The sequence below is a fragment of the Mesoplodon bidens genome, assembly GCF_964165515.1.
Source record: "Mesoplodon bidens genome assembly, chromosome: 3".
In the NCBI taxonomy this organism is placed as follows: domain Eukaryota; kingdom Metazoa; phylum Chordata; class Mammalia; order Artiodactyla; family Ziphiidae; genus Mesoplodon; species Mesoplodon bidens.
This window is the reverse complement of record NC_138178.1, coordinates 165,389,006-165,403,977: the sequence shown is the minus strand read 5'-3', so window position 1 is coordinate 165,403,977 and position 14,972 is coordinate 165,389,006. Positions and strand designations below refer to the sequence as shown.

The 14,972-nt window shown below is 41.7% G+C and overlaps 1 protein-coding gene across 5 annotated transcripts in view; it reads left to right on the top strand.

Moving 5' to 3' along the window:
- TTC7B (tetratricopeptide repeat domain 7B) overlaps window positions 1-14,972 on the top strand; it is a 242,417-nt gene that overhangs the window by 104,410 nt on the left and 123,035 nt on the right. For all 5 annotated transcript variants that reach the window (XM_081230322.1, XM_081230320.1, XM_081230318.1 and 2 more), the window contains exons 6-7: window positions 2,753-2,831; window positions 8,908-9,080. In XM_081230322.1, coding sequence (XP_081086448.1) covers window positions 2,753-2,831; window positions 8,908-9,080 — 252 coding nt within the window. The remainder of the gene's footprint in view (window positions 1-2,752; window positions 2,832-8,907; window positions 9,081-14,972) is intronic.

Sequence of the window (14,972 nt, the reverse complement as noted above, 5' to 3'; positions counted from 1 at the left end):
TTTTGTTCCTTTCTATCATGATTCTCCATCTAGCTTAAAAAAATTTTTTTTCTGCTGTCATGGCAACAGTGGACGTGATTGCTTGAATAAAATTATGTGACTAAAAACATGTATGAATGGTACAAGAGTTGCTGAGAATTGCATGTCTTTGGGTTTAGGATATTTATTTCCTTTTCTGATATTTAAGCTGGGTGATCTCTCCCCTCCAGTCCCCCTCCCTCCTGCCCTGTGGGTGGACAGGTGGCCTCATGGTTGTCCTGACGGTGCCGTTTGACCAGCACAGCCGGAGGCCTTCTGAGACATTCTGCGGTTACTGCAGATCCGCCGTTTACAAGCCGGATTCCTCCCAGCTTCAGGAAGAATTTGATTCTGAATCCTAAGCTCTTCCCAGAAGTAAACTGGAAGCAGTTTGAGAAAAACTTGAATTTGCCTCAAAGGCAGTGTCAATGCGTCAGGAATACGCCCTCAGCTGCTACCGGTTTGGCCTCCTGTGCGGCGTCCTCTCGGTCACGGGGACTTCCTGAAGTCGCCACCAGAGGGCGTCGGTCCTGCACGGGAGAACCCACACCTCGGCCTCAGCGGGGAATTGAATTTCTCTACCCGTCGGTTCTCATTTAGGGCAGCTGAGGCCTCACCCTTGGACACCAGGCTGCTTCACCTGGGCCAGCAGATTTTCTTTCCAGTTTTGAACCAGTTCCTAGGAGAATCTCATTAGCTGGGAGCACTGGAACGCATCCGATTTGTATTATGTATATATATTAGTTTTCAAATTAATGATGTAAAACGTAGACCTTTCTCGTACGCATATTTTGTTCTTTCTTCTAGAGCTGCACTTCAGTTTGGGGGCTCACATTTCTTTTGTCAGGAAGGTGAGAGGTTGGGTAGGAAGGTCCCAGCTCGCCCTCTCACTGGGTGTGGAGGTCTGAGCAAGCCGTTTCTCTTGTGTCCTAGTGGACTAGGTTGTGTCAGATCACTTATAGCTAGACAATTCTGTGCTTCCGTAACTGGATAGCTATCTCACTCTGCAAAGAGGGCCTGGGAGACATTCCAAATGGCCAATTCCCATCTTATAGCCTCCCCTGACTTATAACATATAGACTTGATACTGCCTACTCAAGGCCTAATTTCCACCCTGCTAAAACAGCCCTTTAAACCTGGGTCTCCAACTATATTGTCCCAGTCCCACCTTATTTCACACAGTTCAAAACGCCATTCTTCTTGTACATAGTAGGAGCTTAATCTGCGATTCTGGAATAAAATGAGACTGCTCTGCCCTGCCCATCCCTTTTTTCAGCTGTAGCTGTTTTCTCCCCACCATGTTACTTAACAGAACCGAGCTTCAGTCCAAAGCAAATGTACGCTGGTGCCTGTGAACACAGATCCCATGAAGGCAAATGAAGGGGAAAACAGCAGCGTAGATTGCATGTCCCAGGGCCTGTTACCTAATTTTTATTCACGTCTCTTTTAGTGCTGCCTGGACTGCCAAGCACAAGCCTCTCTTTTTACGCCACCGTAAAGCTTCTGATCTGGTATCATCTGATATGTGTGGGTGAGAGGAATATGGGAGTATTGATGTATCTGTGCCAATAAACCATTACCTTCAAGTTCTGGGGCTGTTCTTGTGAATCAGCGTCCTGGGATGTCACGTTAGGTATAAGACACGAATTAATAGCCCTTGTGAGTGCTCGTAGCATACAGAACCCACCTTCAGTTTGATTTAATCCCTTTGTGTGATTTAAAATGTCATCCAAGAAGAGAGCTGAATACCTAAAGCATCTGCCACAGACTGCAGAGGCTGGCTGACAGGTCCGCACCGGCTGACCCGCTCTGTGGCTTTTTTGGAAAGCTGAGATGTGTTCTAACGAGCAGGTTATAAATATCACGGGGTTCTGTCGTAGGAGGTGGCGGTGCTCGATGTAAAGGGACCTGCTGGGAAACGCTCCCCGCTGAATGGGTCAGGCACAGCCTTCAGAGGGGGCAGACAGCAAGTGGGGTCTGGGCATAGGGACCGGGATTTACTAACGAATTACTATCCCTTCACGAAACGTGTCACCCTGCACGTCTCTGTGGGGTGTGTGGGCACCAAAATGAGGTATGCTGGCCCCAGTCAGGTGGCGCCAGCCTCCAGCCAGCGCTCACTAGCTGTGGGAGGGGCCGTGACCTTCTGCCCCGCTGGGGGCAGGAGGGGCCGATGGGTTTACTGGGCAGTGATGTATGTTCTCGAAGACGCGGAGTGGTTGCTTGGTGGAGCCCCTCATGTTTCATACCTTTTCTCTTTGTCTTGCCTGCAACCCTTTTCTCTTTGTCTTGCCTGTAAAGGTTGCAGGTCACAAGAAGCCTCTCCCACATTGCACACAGTGCCTTGTTGATACTCCTGTACCCCTTTGGCCACCCACCTTGCGGTGAAAAGATAGAGTTTTCAGCACCACTCAGCAGAGCAGGAAAACTCCTCAGCCACTGTGAGGTGGAAGATAGACTCTGGAAAGATATCTTGCCTTTTTTTTTTTTTTACCTCGGATCTGATCTTCCGACATTTATTTTCTTGAGAAAATTGAATTGTGGAAGTTCAAAAGACCATTGATCCTAGGTCAGACTTTTCAGAGTTGAACCAAGATGGACAGGCATGTGCAGAGTGATTGCTTACAGTCTCGCCAACAGCTTTTATGTAGGCAAAATGCATTGAAATATGTATAAAATATTTAACATTAATACACGCCAGACGGAAACTCTGTCAAACTCTGTGTGCACACAGGAACTTGACGAGAGGAGTCGGGAGATTTAGAGAGATTCTCAGAGCCGTGGAAACGAGAACAACCCAGAACCTGCGGATGGTAAGTGTAACTAATGACTTGGCTGAGGCCCGAGGCACTTCAAGTGCCGCTCTCTCTTTCATACGTGTATCATAAATTATATATTATATATCATAACATACTATGTAATATAGACATTATACATTATAAATTATATCTCAGTGAAGCATATGTATATACATATATATGTATATATATACACATCATACATTCACCCAAAGTCATTGGATTTTAGTAGTCACAGAATTGTTCAGCCATCACTAATATTTAATTTCAGAACATTCTCATCACTCCCCAAAAATCTCCATGCCCGTTACTAGTCAATCCCCATTCTTCCCTTTCCCCAGCTTCTGGCAGCCACTAATTTACTTCCTGTTTCTATGGTTTGCCTATTCTGGACATTTCATATAAATGGAATTATACAGTGTGTGGTCTTTTTTGTGACTGGCTTCCTTTACTTAGCATAATGTTTTCAAGGTTCATTCACGTTATACCATGTATCCGTCTTTCATTCCTTTTCGTTGCAGAATGATATTCCATCGTATGGATAGGCCACATTTTTGTTTATTCAGTCATCAGTCAATAGACATTTATTGTTTCCACTTTTCAGCTATTATGAATCATGCTGCTACAAACATTCTCATGCAAGTTTTTATGTGTATATATGGGTTCATTTTTCTTGAGTATATACCTAGGCGTGGAATTGCTAGATCGTATGGTAACTCTACATTTAACATTTGGAGGAATTGCCAAACTATGTGTCAAATCAGTTGCACCATTTTACATTCTCATCAAAAATTATGAGGGTTCCAGTTTTTCCACATCCTCAACAACACGTGTTTATTATCTTTTTTTTTAGTTCTAACCATCCCAGTGGGTGTGAAGTGCTGTCCCATTGTGGTTTTGATTTACATTCCCTGACGGCTAATGCTGTTGAGCATCTTTTCAGTTGCTTCTCGGTAATGCTCTCTCTTGAAACATAAAAAATGCATCCTGTATAGCAGTTAGAAGGTATACCCTCCTGATGCCAGTGTGGTGAAGGGTTAGTTGTATGCTGATGATTCATACCAAAACCCAGACAGAGCAAAGCAGATTAGATCCTGAGGAGAACCTAGCTGTTTGACTAACTATATTGACCATAAAACCCAGAAATAGAAAAGCTAGTTAAATAAACTGGTTGATCAGCAGCTTGGCTCTCCTGTTGACTTGAGTTCTCTCTCTTTCCTTTTAAACCTTTCACCTTCCTGTCTGGGAGGCTCATTAATTATACCTCCACAATTTACCCTTCAGAGCCAGAGTCATCGAGTGTTTGGATGAAGGCCTGGTACTCATGGAAGCTAAGAAGTGCCCCAGGCCCCAGCCGATGTGGCAGCCCCACTAAGACTGCAGTGTCCTTGGTCTCGTCATCCACGCTGTTGTCCTCCCATTATCATGAGTCCTTTAAATGCTGTGGGAGAGTGTTCAGTTGGGCAAGGCTAAGAGAGTCCTATCGTGGGAAATGAGGCTGTATCTTCACGCTAAGGATGTGGACATACAACTCACTGGCCCAGATGGCTAAGCCATAGGCTTTCCTAGAATTATGGGAGGTAGGACAAGACGGGCGACTTCACACACACACCCCACCAAGAACTCACTTGGTCTTCGATATCTACTTATGTATTGATATGATTTATGGGTGCCCTCAGAAGTTCAAACAAAACATTTTGATCTTCACAGTTCTTTAAGGGAAAAAACCCTGCAAAAATATGGATAAAAATTGTTGCCATCTATCTTTTCTCTCAAACTGACCTACTCCCAACAGTCCACAAAACTTCTGAACTGGTCAGCATGAATAGCTTCTTCTAACATTTGGAAGCACAATGAAAGTAACTGGTTATATTGGCAAGTGTTCTTATAATTGTTTTAAAAGCACATTTAAAATGCCAATCTTTTGGGCTTCCCTGGTGACTCAGGGGTTAAGAATCTGCCTGCCAATGCAGGGGCACGGGTGCAAGCCCTGGTCCGGGAAGATCCCACACGCCGCGGAGCATCTAAGCCCGTGCACCACAATCACCAAGCCTGCACTCCAGAGCCCGCAAGCCACAACTACTGAAGCCCGCGTGCCTAGAGCCTGTGCACTGCAACAAGAGAAGCCACCGCAATGGGAAGCCCACGCACCGCAACAAAGAGTAGCCCCCACTTGCTACAACAAGAGAGAGCCCGTGCACAGCAACGAAGACCCAACGGAGCCATAAATAAATAAATAAATAAATAAATAAATAAATAAATAAATAAATAATAAAAATAAATAAAATGCCAATCTTTCAAAATTGCTTATAGACTCTCAAAAAATATATATTTCGTTAAGGAAATAAAGGGTTTTTCCTCGTTAAAAGGTTGAGTGCGTGCACTGCACTGTGAGAATCTGCCTGCTGCTTACTCCAATATTATTTTTCAAAATTAAAGAATATCTTCCACTATCGTCTAAGGTTTATGATTTTCAAATCAATGTGTTTTAACTTATAAAAATCCTGTGAGGTAGGATTCTGACTAGAGATGTTAGGAAGGAAGACAGTTTTCTTCTTCTTTTTTTTTTTTTTTTCTTTTTTCTGAGAAGCCCAGTGAAGAGAATTCTAAAGAAAGCCTGTGTAGATAAAGCTGCCCCTGGGCACTTGCAGCTGTTAACTGACTGGTTAGTGTTAATGTAAGGGGGAGTCACTTCCCACTCAATGTCACACTTGAGTTGCAAGTACGCCTTTGGTCTTGGTTGATGGTTCTCAAATGACCTAATTTAAACTGTTTCTAATCCCTTGAGTGCTTAACGAAAGGTGTGCATCAGAACCATCTGAGGAACTTTGAGCAAACACACATCCCTGTACCTGACCTCAGAAATGCCAACTGAGGGCTTCCCTGGTGGCGCAGTGGTTAAGTATCCGCCTGCCAATGCAGGGGACATGGGTTCGAGCCCTGGTCTGGGAAGATCCCACATGTCGTGGAGTAACTAAGCCCATGCGCCACAACTACTGAGGCTGCGCTCTGAAGCCCGCATGCCACAACTGCTGAGCCCGGGTACCTAGAGCCCGTGCTCCTCAACAGGAAAAGCCACTGCAATGAGAAGCCCGTGCACCGCAACGAAGAGTAGCCCCCACTCGCTGCCCACGGGCAGCAAATGAGACCCAGTGCAGCCAAAAATAAATAAATAAATAAATAAATAGAATTTATAAAATAAAAAAAAAAAAGAAACGCCAACTGAGCCAGTCTGCAGCAGGGCCTGAAAATCCGTATTTTCTAGTTTCCACAAGTGAGTCTTTGCCCACTCTATTTGAGAAGCATTTCCTGGGAAGTCTACACTGGTGTCTTGGTTTCCAGTGGACATCAGGAAACTTCTCCAGCTGTTGCCACTCATAAGACAGTGTTTCTATCAGCCTTAATTGCTGTATGATTCTTTTTAGATTAGCTGATAATTACAAATTTATGATATCCTTATGAGGTAAAAAAGTTGCTTTGTAAACTCTGGTGTGAGACCATAGCAGAGAAGGATTTAAAAGTACATTCACAGCAACCCCATTTCTAGATAAGTACTCCAAATAATTGAAAGCAGTTGTTCAAATCAAAACTTGTATATGAATGTTCACAGCAGCACTATTGACAATGGCCAAATGACGGAAACAATCCAAATGTCTACCAACTGATGACTGAATAAACAAAATGTGGTCTAGCTGTACAATGGAATATCATTCAGCTATAAAAAGGAATGAAAGACTGATTCATGCTACCACATGGATGAACCTTGAAAACATTATGCTAAGTAAGAGAAGCCAGACACAAAAAGACCACATATTACATGATTCCATTTATGTGAAATGTCCAGAAGAGGCAAACCTATAGTGACAGAAAGCAGATTAGTTGTTCCCAGGGGGTGGAAGGAGGGAGAATGGAAAGTGACTTCTTAAAGGGTACGGGGTTTCCTTTTAGGGTAAAGAATGTTCTGGAACTAGAGTGGTCATGGTTGTACAACATGGTGAATGCGCTAAATGCCACTGGATTGTACACTTTAAAATGGTTAACATGGTGCATTGTACGTTATGTGAATTTTATCACAATTTAAACTCACATACAAAAAACTGCATTTCATGACCCAGTTTGTACAAAGAAGTTCAGGTCTTCTTCCAGACCAGCTTCTCTCCTTTCCTTCCTTTAATTCTAAATGTATTTGAAATGTATTGGGTAGCTACCAACAATTTTTAGGCATTTAAACTGCAAGCTAAATATAACCAGAGTACAAAACATAAAAGGTATCATAGCTATTGGTGATCTTGCTGATAATTTCTCATATTTAATCTCCTTTTCTGAACTTCATGTGAGATTTCAGTGAACACAGCCAACATCCTTCCTAATCGGTAATGCATGACGTGGTGATGCCTTTAAAATGTGCAATCACACCAAAACCTCAGTTTAAAAATCTCTCCGGAAGGTTAATACCTTGAGGGAAAATGAGATCTAGCATGAGCTGTCCAGCAGTGGACAAGCCAACTGTTTTGAGGGCAGAGACTTTTACAACCTTAGAATATCTCCATGGCAGATACATCCAGAAAGTGAAGTTCTTTGTTCATTTTTCTCCTGTAACATTTTTTTCTCAGCTGTAGTGAGTGGAGGTTATTTTTGCTAGTTGACGCTTCCAGCAGAAGTCATTAGCTTATATGACTGCAGTGAGATCAAAATGAGGCTGTAATGGAAGGTTTAAGAAAACAGTTCAGGAACTGTTTAGGTCCTGAAAATCGTGCTCTTATGAGATCTTTACAGATGGCTCAGTTGGGGATGATAGGAGTGCATTTAATTTCACATTTTTATAGACGTTTAAAGCTAGTGGGTCTTCCTTGGGGATAATGAAGAAAATTTCCCTTTACCCAGTGGTGATCAGAAACCACTAAGCTAGTGATTTGGTTGCATTTAGGTTTCCTTGTGGTGTTTTAAGAGAGTTCACACGGATGAAAGCCTAGCAAAGATCTCTTCTGGAACATATTTATTTAAAAAGTCTCGTCGTCAGGGAAGATCAGCATTCTTTGTCTGCATCTTCCAAAGAATGCTAAAACCTTGTGGAAAAACCTACTGGTTGAAGTTGTATTTGGCCACCTCTGGCTGATTGTGAGGTGGCCTGGACCACCCTGAGATGCAGTGCTTCTATTTTCGGAGGGATTTTTTTTTTTACTTCTCTTCTTTGTCACTGGAAGATTGTGAGGTAAGTTAACTGATATGCATCAGTTAACAAAGTACTTCTCAGTAGCTGCCACATCTCCCTCCCCCATACATCGTAGGTGATGCTGTTCTAGGCAGTGGAGCTATAGAGCTTGGAAAAACATACTAATCTGCACCTAACTTAGAAGAACAAGATCTGGATATTTCTGGGTTTCCACAATAAGAAAGGAGATCCCTACCCAGCTTTAAAAAAACAGTCTTCTGGATCAGTAGCCATAGTCACTTTGCCAGCTCTCCACTTTGCTCAAGGCCAGCGGGAGCCTTTGGGCTGAAGGGCCAGGATGCAGTAAGAACGGGGCCTCAGGTACTGAGTCGCAGGGCGGGGCTGTGAAGGACTTGCCCTTGGCACTCCGAAGAAGGAAGACATTCTAAAAATCCGCACTGAACATCATCTTATCATCAACGAAGAGATTTTTTTTCAGGGATTACATCATCTAGGTTGGGTACTGGCTTTCAGCCAGGGTCGGGCTTTGGCAGGCCTCGGTTGGGAGGTGATGAAAATATTTGCAGTTCACCTATTATTTATAAGAGCTTTTGGAAAAGAGCTTAACTAAAAGTTTCAGTTGTGTCCGGTGTAAAACATGTTTAGTGTTCCAGAATATCACAGAGGCAGGGCAGCATTTGAAGGGCATGAACTTATTTTTTTTTAATCTTTCAACTATCTTAGTGTATCATATTTTCTTTTTTTTTGTCATCAACTGATACAATTTTCATCATAGGAGTAGAAATTTTTAATGATGAGTCTTGGAACAGTGATGACAAAGTCATGACTAAAAAATATTTATTAAATGAGCGAATGAATGAATGAATGAATGATACAAAATAGATTCATGGCTGTGCCTTTGCTCCTTTGTGTCCCCAGACAATAGCCAGGCAGCTGGCGGAGATCTTGTTGCGGGGTATGTGTGAGCAGAGCTACTGGAACCCTCTGGAGGATCCGCCATGCCAGTCACCTCTGGACGATCCTCTCCGGAAAGGAGCAAACACAAAAACCTACACCCTCACGCGGAAAGCCCGTGTCTACTCAGGAGAGAAGTATGGGAGTTGGTGTCCTCATTTGTAGGTTAGGGGATGGGAGGGAAACTTCAGGAAAATGTAAGGATGAATAGAAGTTCAAGGGTAGATTTTTTACCAGTTTAATTAAGATAGCTCTTTACTCTGCATAACTTCAGCAAATATCCATGCATGAGTGGGGACATTTTGAGTAGGAAAATGCTCTCGTCTAGTGCTTGGCTGCCATTCTCAGCCTTCACTGTTGGTCTTTGGGATTTTCATTTCCTTTATTATAAGAACCGCAGAACCATACAGCAGTCAGTGACAAAGCTATTAGTAAGCTAGAGTTGACTTTTCTTTACTTTTCCTCAGCAATTCCTTGATCCTTTTGTTTAAAAACTTGTTTTTAGCTGTAAGAAGAAGGCGAATTTAATAATTTACAGGTGATTGGAAGGTGATGTCTCTTTAGAATGTTTTAATTGGTTTAAGTTTTGAATTTGGAACTTGATCACCTTTGAGGAAAATGGTCTATAGGGAAACACTCCGGTCAGCCTGGGATTTCCCCAGGTCCAGGAAGGAGGAGGTAGGAGGGGAGAGACCACAAGAAGGTGGGGAGACGGGAACAGGGGTTGACTCATTCTATTCCCCCCCTCAAAGCTTTCCTTCCCGTCTTTGTTCCTACAAGGACAAGGCATGATGGTTTTTCAGAACCCCTCCATGAAGCAAAGGGGAACGTGTAAGGATAAATACGGAAACCTTCTTTAGTCATTACAAATTGGAAAAATGGCTGAAAGACCGCAGGCTGCTGCTTCTGAGGCCCCAGAAAGCACTGACAGAGATGGGGTGATTAGATAGTTATTCCGTCTGTGACTTCTGAACACAATGCCGCATTTTAAAAGGGGCAGCATTTCTCAGGGTAACTACCTCTTAATCCTCTTAAATTGACCCTGGCATTTGTCTTCCTCCTCATCTTGTTCATTTGCATTTCTTAAATGGATTCAGACTAGTGAGCATTTTCTTAACTTTTTCCTGCGTTTACTCCTTAGTACTTATCTGGATTCATAGAACATCTGTTCTAGCAATTCTCAAACTCTCACTTTTAAAATGCTGACCCCTCATTATGAACTATTTAGCAGCAGGATTGGGGTTCTTTTTTAGGTGATATTTAAATCTTAAAAATAGACCCTAGATTTTTCTTCTGCTTCAGATGCTTCTTAATAGCCAAAGTGCCAGTATATTGAAGAATCTAGTTCCTGCTCCCTCCCCTAATCAAGTTTCACACATGGATGAAGCCCTGTGTCTCTCTGGGTGCGATTCCAATGTGGCCTCACCCCTTGAAGGCAGAGAAGCTCACAGTGCTGGCCACTTCTCCCTTATTTCCTAAACCACTCAGCCTCTGTCACTCTTCTAACATCAGCTTCCCCATCTGTACGAGGAGAATTATGGAGGCAAACTGCAGATCTAGTTAAATGAAGTTATTAGTTAAAGGGAAGATTCCCATGTGACTGGTTACTGAGACACAAGTTTCATTTCACACAAATGCACACAGTCATTTTTTTGAACTGTTTCACTGAGATATAATTCACATACTATATAATTCATTCATTTAACGTGTACAATTCACATTAATATAGCTTTTAATAGTCACATAGCCCATCACTACAATCAAATTTAGAATACTTTCACTACCCCCAAAATAAACCTAGCACCGCTTAGCTGTCACCCACCATCCCCCAAACACTTGTATTTTCACATGAATTTTAGGATCATCTTGTCTATTTCTGCAAAAAAAAAAAGGCAACTGGAATTTTGTAGGAATTGCATTTAATCTGTAGCTCAATTTGAGGAGTATTGCCATCTTGACAATATTAAGTCTTCTGATCCATGAACATGGGATATCTTTCCATTTATTTAGGTTTTCTTTAACTTTTTTCAACAACAATTTATAGTTTTCAGGGTATAAGGTTTGCACTTTTTTTTTTTTTTTTTTGTGGTATGTGGGCCTCTCACTGTTGTGGCCTCTCCCATTGCTGAGCACAGGCTCCGGACGCGCAGGCTCAGTGGCCATGGCTCACGGGCCTAGCCACTCCGTGGCATGTGGGATCTTCCCAGACCAGGGCACGAACCCATGGCCCCTGCATCGGCAGGCGGACTCTCAACCACTGCGCCACCAGGGAAGCCCTGCACTTCTTTTGTTAAACTTATTCTTAAGGGTGTTTTGGTGTGTGTGCTATTCTTTTTGATACTATCACAAATGGAATTGTTATTAATTTCATTTTGGGGTTGTTCATTGCAAGTATATAGAAGTAAAATTGGTTTTCTATATTGATCTTGTATACTGAAGTCTTGCTGAGCTTGTTTATTAGTTCTAATAGTTTTTTTAAGATTCTTTAGGATTTTCTATATACAAGATCATGTCACCTGCAAATATAGTTTTACTTCTTCCTAACATAGATGGCTTTTATTTCATTTTCTCTCCTAATTGCCCTGGGTAGAACCTCCAGCACAATGTTGAATAGAAGTGGCAAGAGTGGACACCTTTGTTTTATTCCTGATCTTAGGAAGGGGAAGACATCCAATCTTTCACTATTAAGTATGATGTTAGCTGTGGGTTTTCATAGATGCCCTTTATCAGGTTGAGGAAAGTCCCTTCTACTACTAGTTTGTTGAGTATATTTTTTTGTGAAAAGGTTTTGAATTTGTCAGATGCTTTTTCTGTATCTACTGAGATGATCATCTGGCTTTTGTCCTTTATTCTATTGATGTGATGTATTACATTAATTGATTTTCAGATATGAAGCCAACCTTGCATTCCTAGGTGAATCCCACTAGGTATATAATCCTTACTTATTGCTGAGTTTGATTTGCTAGTATTTTGTTGAGGATTTTTGCATCAATAGTCATAAAATAATTGATCTATAGTTTTCTTTTCTCATGATGTCTTTGTCTAATTTTGGTATTAGGATAATACTAGCCTCTTAGAATGAGTGGGAAATATTCCTTCCTCTTCTATTTTTGGAAAGAGTTTATGGAGAATTATTATTAATTCTTCTTTAAATGTTTGGTAGAATTCACCAGTGAAGCCATCTGGTCGTGGGCTTTTCTTTGTGGGAAAGTTTTTGATTACTAATCCACTCTCTTTACTTGTTACAGAGCTATTAAGATTTTCTATTTCTTCAGTTTTGGTAGTTTGTGTCTTTCTAGAAATTTGTCCATTTCATCTAAGTTATCTAATTTGCTGAGTACAGTTGTTCATAGTATTCACATACACACACACACACACACACATATATAATTTCTATAAGATTGGTAGTCATGTACCCTCTTCCATTTCCCATTTCTCCTTTTAGTAATTTGAGTCTTCTCTTTCTTTTCTGGGTCAGTCTACCTAAAAAGTTTGTCAAATCTTTTTGATCTTTTTGAAGAATTAACTTTCAGTTTTGTTGATTTTTCTCTATTGTGTTTCTGTTTCTCTAGTTAGTTAATTTCTGTGCTAATCTTTCTTCCTTCAGTTATCATCATCAGTTTTTAGCTCTCTAGTTTTGCATGTTCATACCCTTACTTGTGATTTATTAGTAAAGAGAGAAAATCTGCTTGGGGCTTCCTTATTAACAAGACAGGACTCTCCAGTCAAGCAATTTTGTGGCAAAAAGATGTTATCACCAGTTCAGTTATGTGAGTTGGGAGGTAAAAAAGGGAATCCATAGATGATGTTTAAATCTCATTCTGGCCGGTGGTCCCTCCTCTCTCCCTTCTTATGAGGAACATGAGCACAAAGCAAACTTTGTGTGCCATAGATCCTTCCAGCTCCAGCAAACCACATGGACCATTCAGGACCATGGGTCATAATGGACAATTACTGCAAAATAACCTCTGCCAGAAAACTCCCCTCCCTGTCACTGCAACCTGGACGTGAAGTGGGTACAGGATGCTCATCCTCTCTCCATCTTAAATGTTGAAAGGAAATAAAATGCTGATAATCCAAGATAAAAAAAGAGAGGAAGAATCACGTGCCATAGCCCTCCTTACTTCCTTTCTTCTAGATCTTTCTATGAAGAATTTTATTGACTTTTGTTTACTTATTTTTTAAGTAAGCTTTTTACTGACACATAATATACATTGTGAAAAATACACGAACCAAAAGTAGAAAACTTGATGAATTTTCACTAAGTGAACACATGCAAGTAATTAGCATCCTGGTCAAGAAATAGACATTGCCAGAACCCTAGAAGGACTCTCTGTACCCTCCCCCAGTTACTACCCCCTGCCCAAGGGTAACCCTATCCTGACTTCTATCACTGTAATTAGTCTGGCCCATTTTTGAAATTTACATGAATGGAATCATATATTAAGTACTTTTATGTTTAACTTCTTTTGTCTAACATTATATTGGAGAGATTCATCCATATTTTTGCATGTAGTAGTAGTTTGTTTTTGTTGTTGAATAGTATTCCATTTTATTAATATATTCCCATATGTTGATCCATTCTACTCTTGATGGACATTTGCACTGTTTCTCATTTGGAGCTAATAGGAATAGTGCTGCTATGAATATTCTTATACATGTTTCTTAGTCCACATATGTGTGCATGTCACTCAAGTATGTTTTTACTTCCATTGTATTCCTCCTTGTAAAAAGCACTTGAGGTGGCTTAGACAATTAAATGCATATTTGACTAGATAATTAGCACTAAGTAAAGAAGGAAGCTAGAAACCACTATTATGCCAGGAAGCGGATGATGATTTATTGAAAACTAGGAGGGCCATACATTGTGCTAAACTCCTCGGTAGGCCTAAGAGGAGGAAGTAATTATCATGGCGTGCTAAATACAGGTCGGAACCTCCTGGTAGCCAATGCAGAGGCTTTTGGTAGGGATGAGGATGCTGTTCAAAGTATAAAGATGGGGGCATTGAAGGGTCCTAACAACTACTTGATAGCAGAACCGAAGCTGTGAACGACCATCCCTTCAATCAGCTTCCTCCAGGTCTAAGGCCCCAGTTTTCTGGCTCCACAAGGCTGAGGCCCGGGCACCCCAGGATCTCCCCTTGAGGCTCTTGGGCCCCAAGAGGATAATATCACAAAAGGAGGGCCCCAACAATTGTGACTGTCCACCCTGAGGTCCACACTCCCCTGGGCAGGGAAGAGGGAAAGAATGGCCAGAAATAGATCTAGAGAATTCATAATTATGGAGAAGGGGGCATTCCAGTGGGTAGTTTTTTAGGCATGTCTCTTAAAACTATCCTTTCCCCCTCCCCCACCCCCCACTTCTTCCTGCCAGCCCTGAGAACTTTGCAGCACCCCTGAGTACCCATCTTTCCTGCCTTGAAAAGAAGGGTAGAGGAAGTAGAATTAGAATCAGTTAATGTGCTATTTGTTAGCAGCTCTAGTGAAAATAACACAACCTAGCATTTAAGTAGGCTAGATGGCTCAAATGGAATTTGGGGATTATCTCTGGACTGAATTTGCTGGTGTTAAGTTATGATTAGAATGGGCTCCCTCTCTTTTCAATTAGTCTGGACAATGCAGGGCTAGGTAGCTGTGAAAAAAATGATTAATGGTTCTGCTTTATTTATAAGGTCCCAACTGCATGTAAGCATGAGCCAGGATATCAGGAACTGATTGCTGGATGGGGATACACACAGACACACACAGAGACACACAGGCACACAGACACACACACACATGAGCGTTCTTAATTCAAAGCCTGTTGGCTCTATTTCTGAATTAAAGGGGAAAGAAATGTTCCATCTTCCAAAAACCCAAATCACCTCAAGTTACCTCTTTAAGGAGGTCACTGCACATTCCAGAATCCTACTTCTCACTCACAGCCCAGCCCTTTTATAAAATTTTAGCCCTGTAAGAGCAATAGGAACCATCCCACAGGTGTTTTCCTTACCTCCAGGGATGACTGAATTGTAAAAAGAGTATCAGTC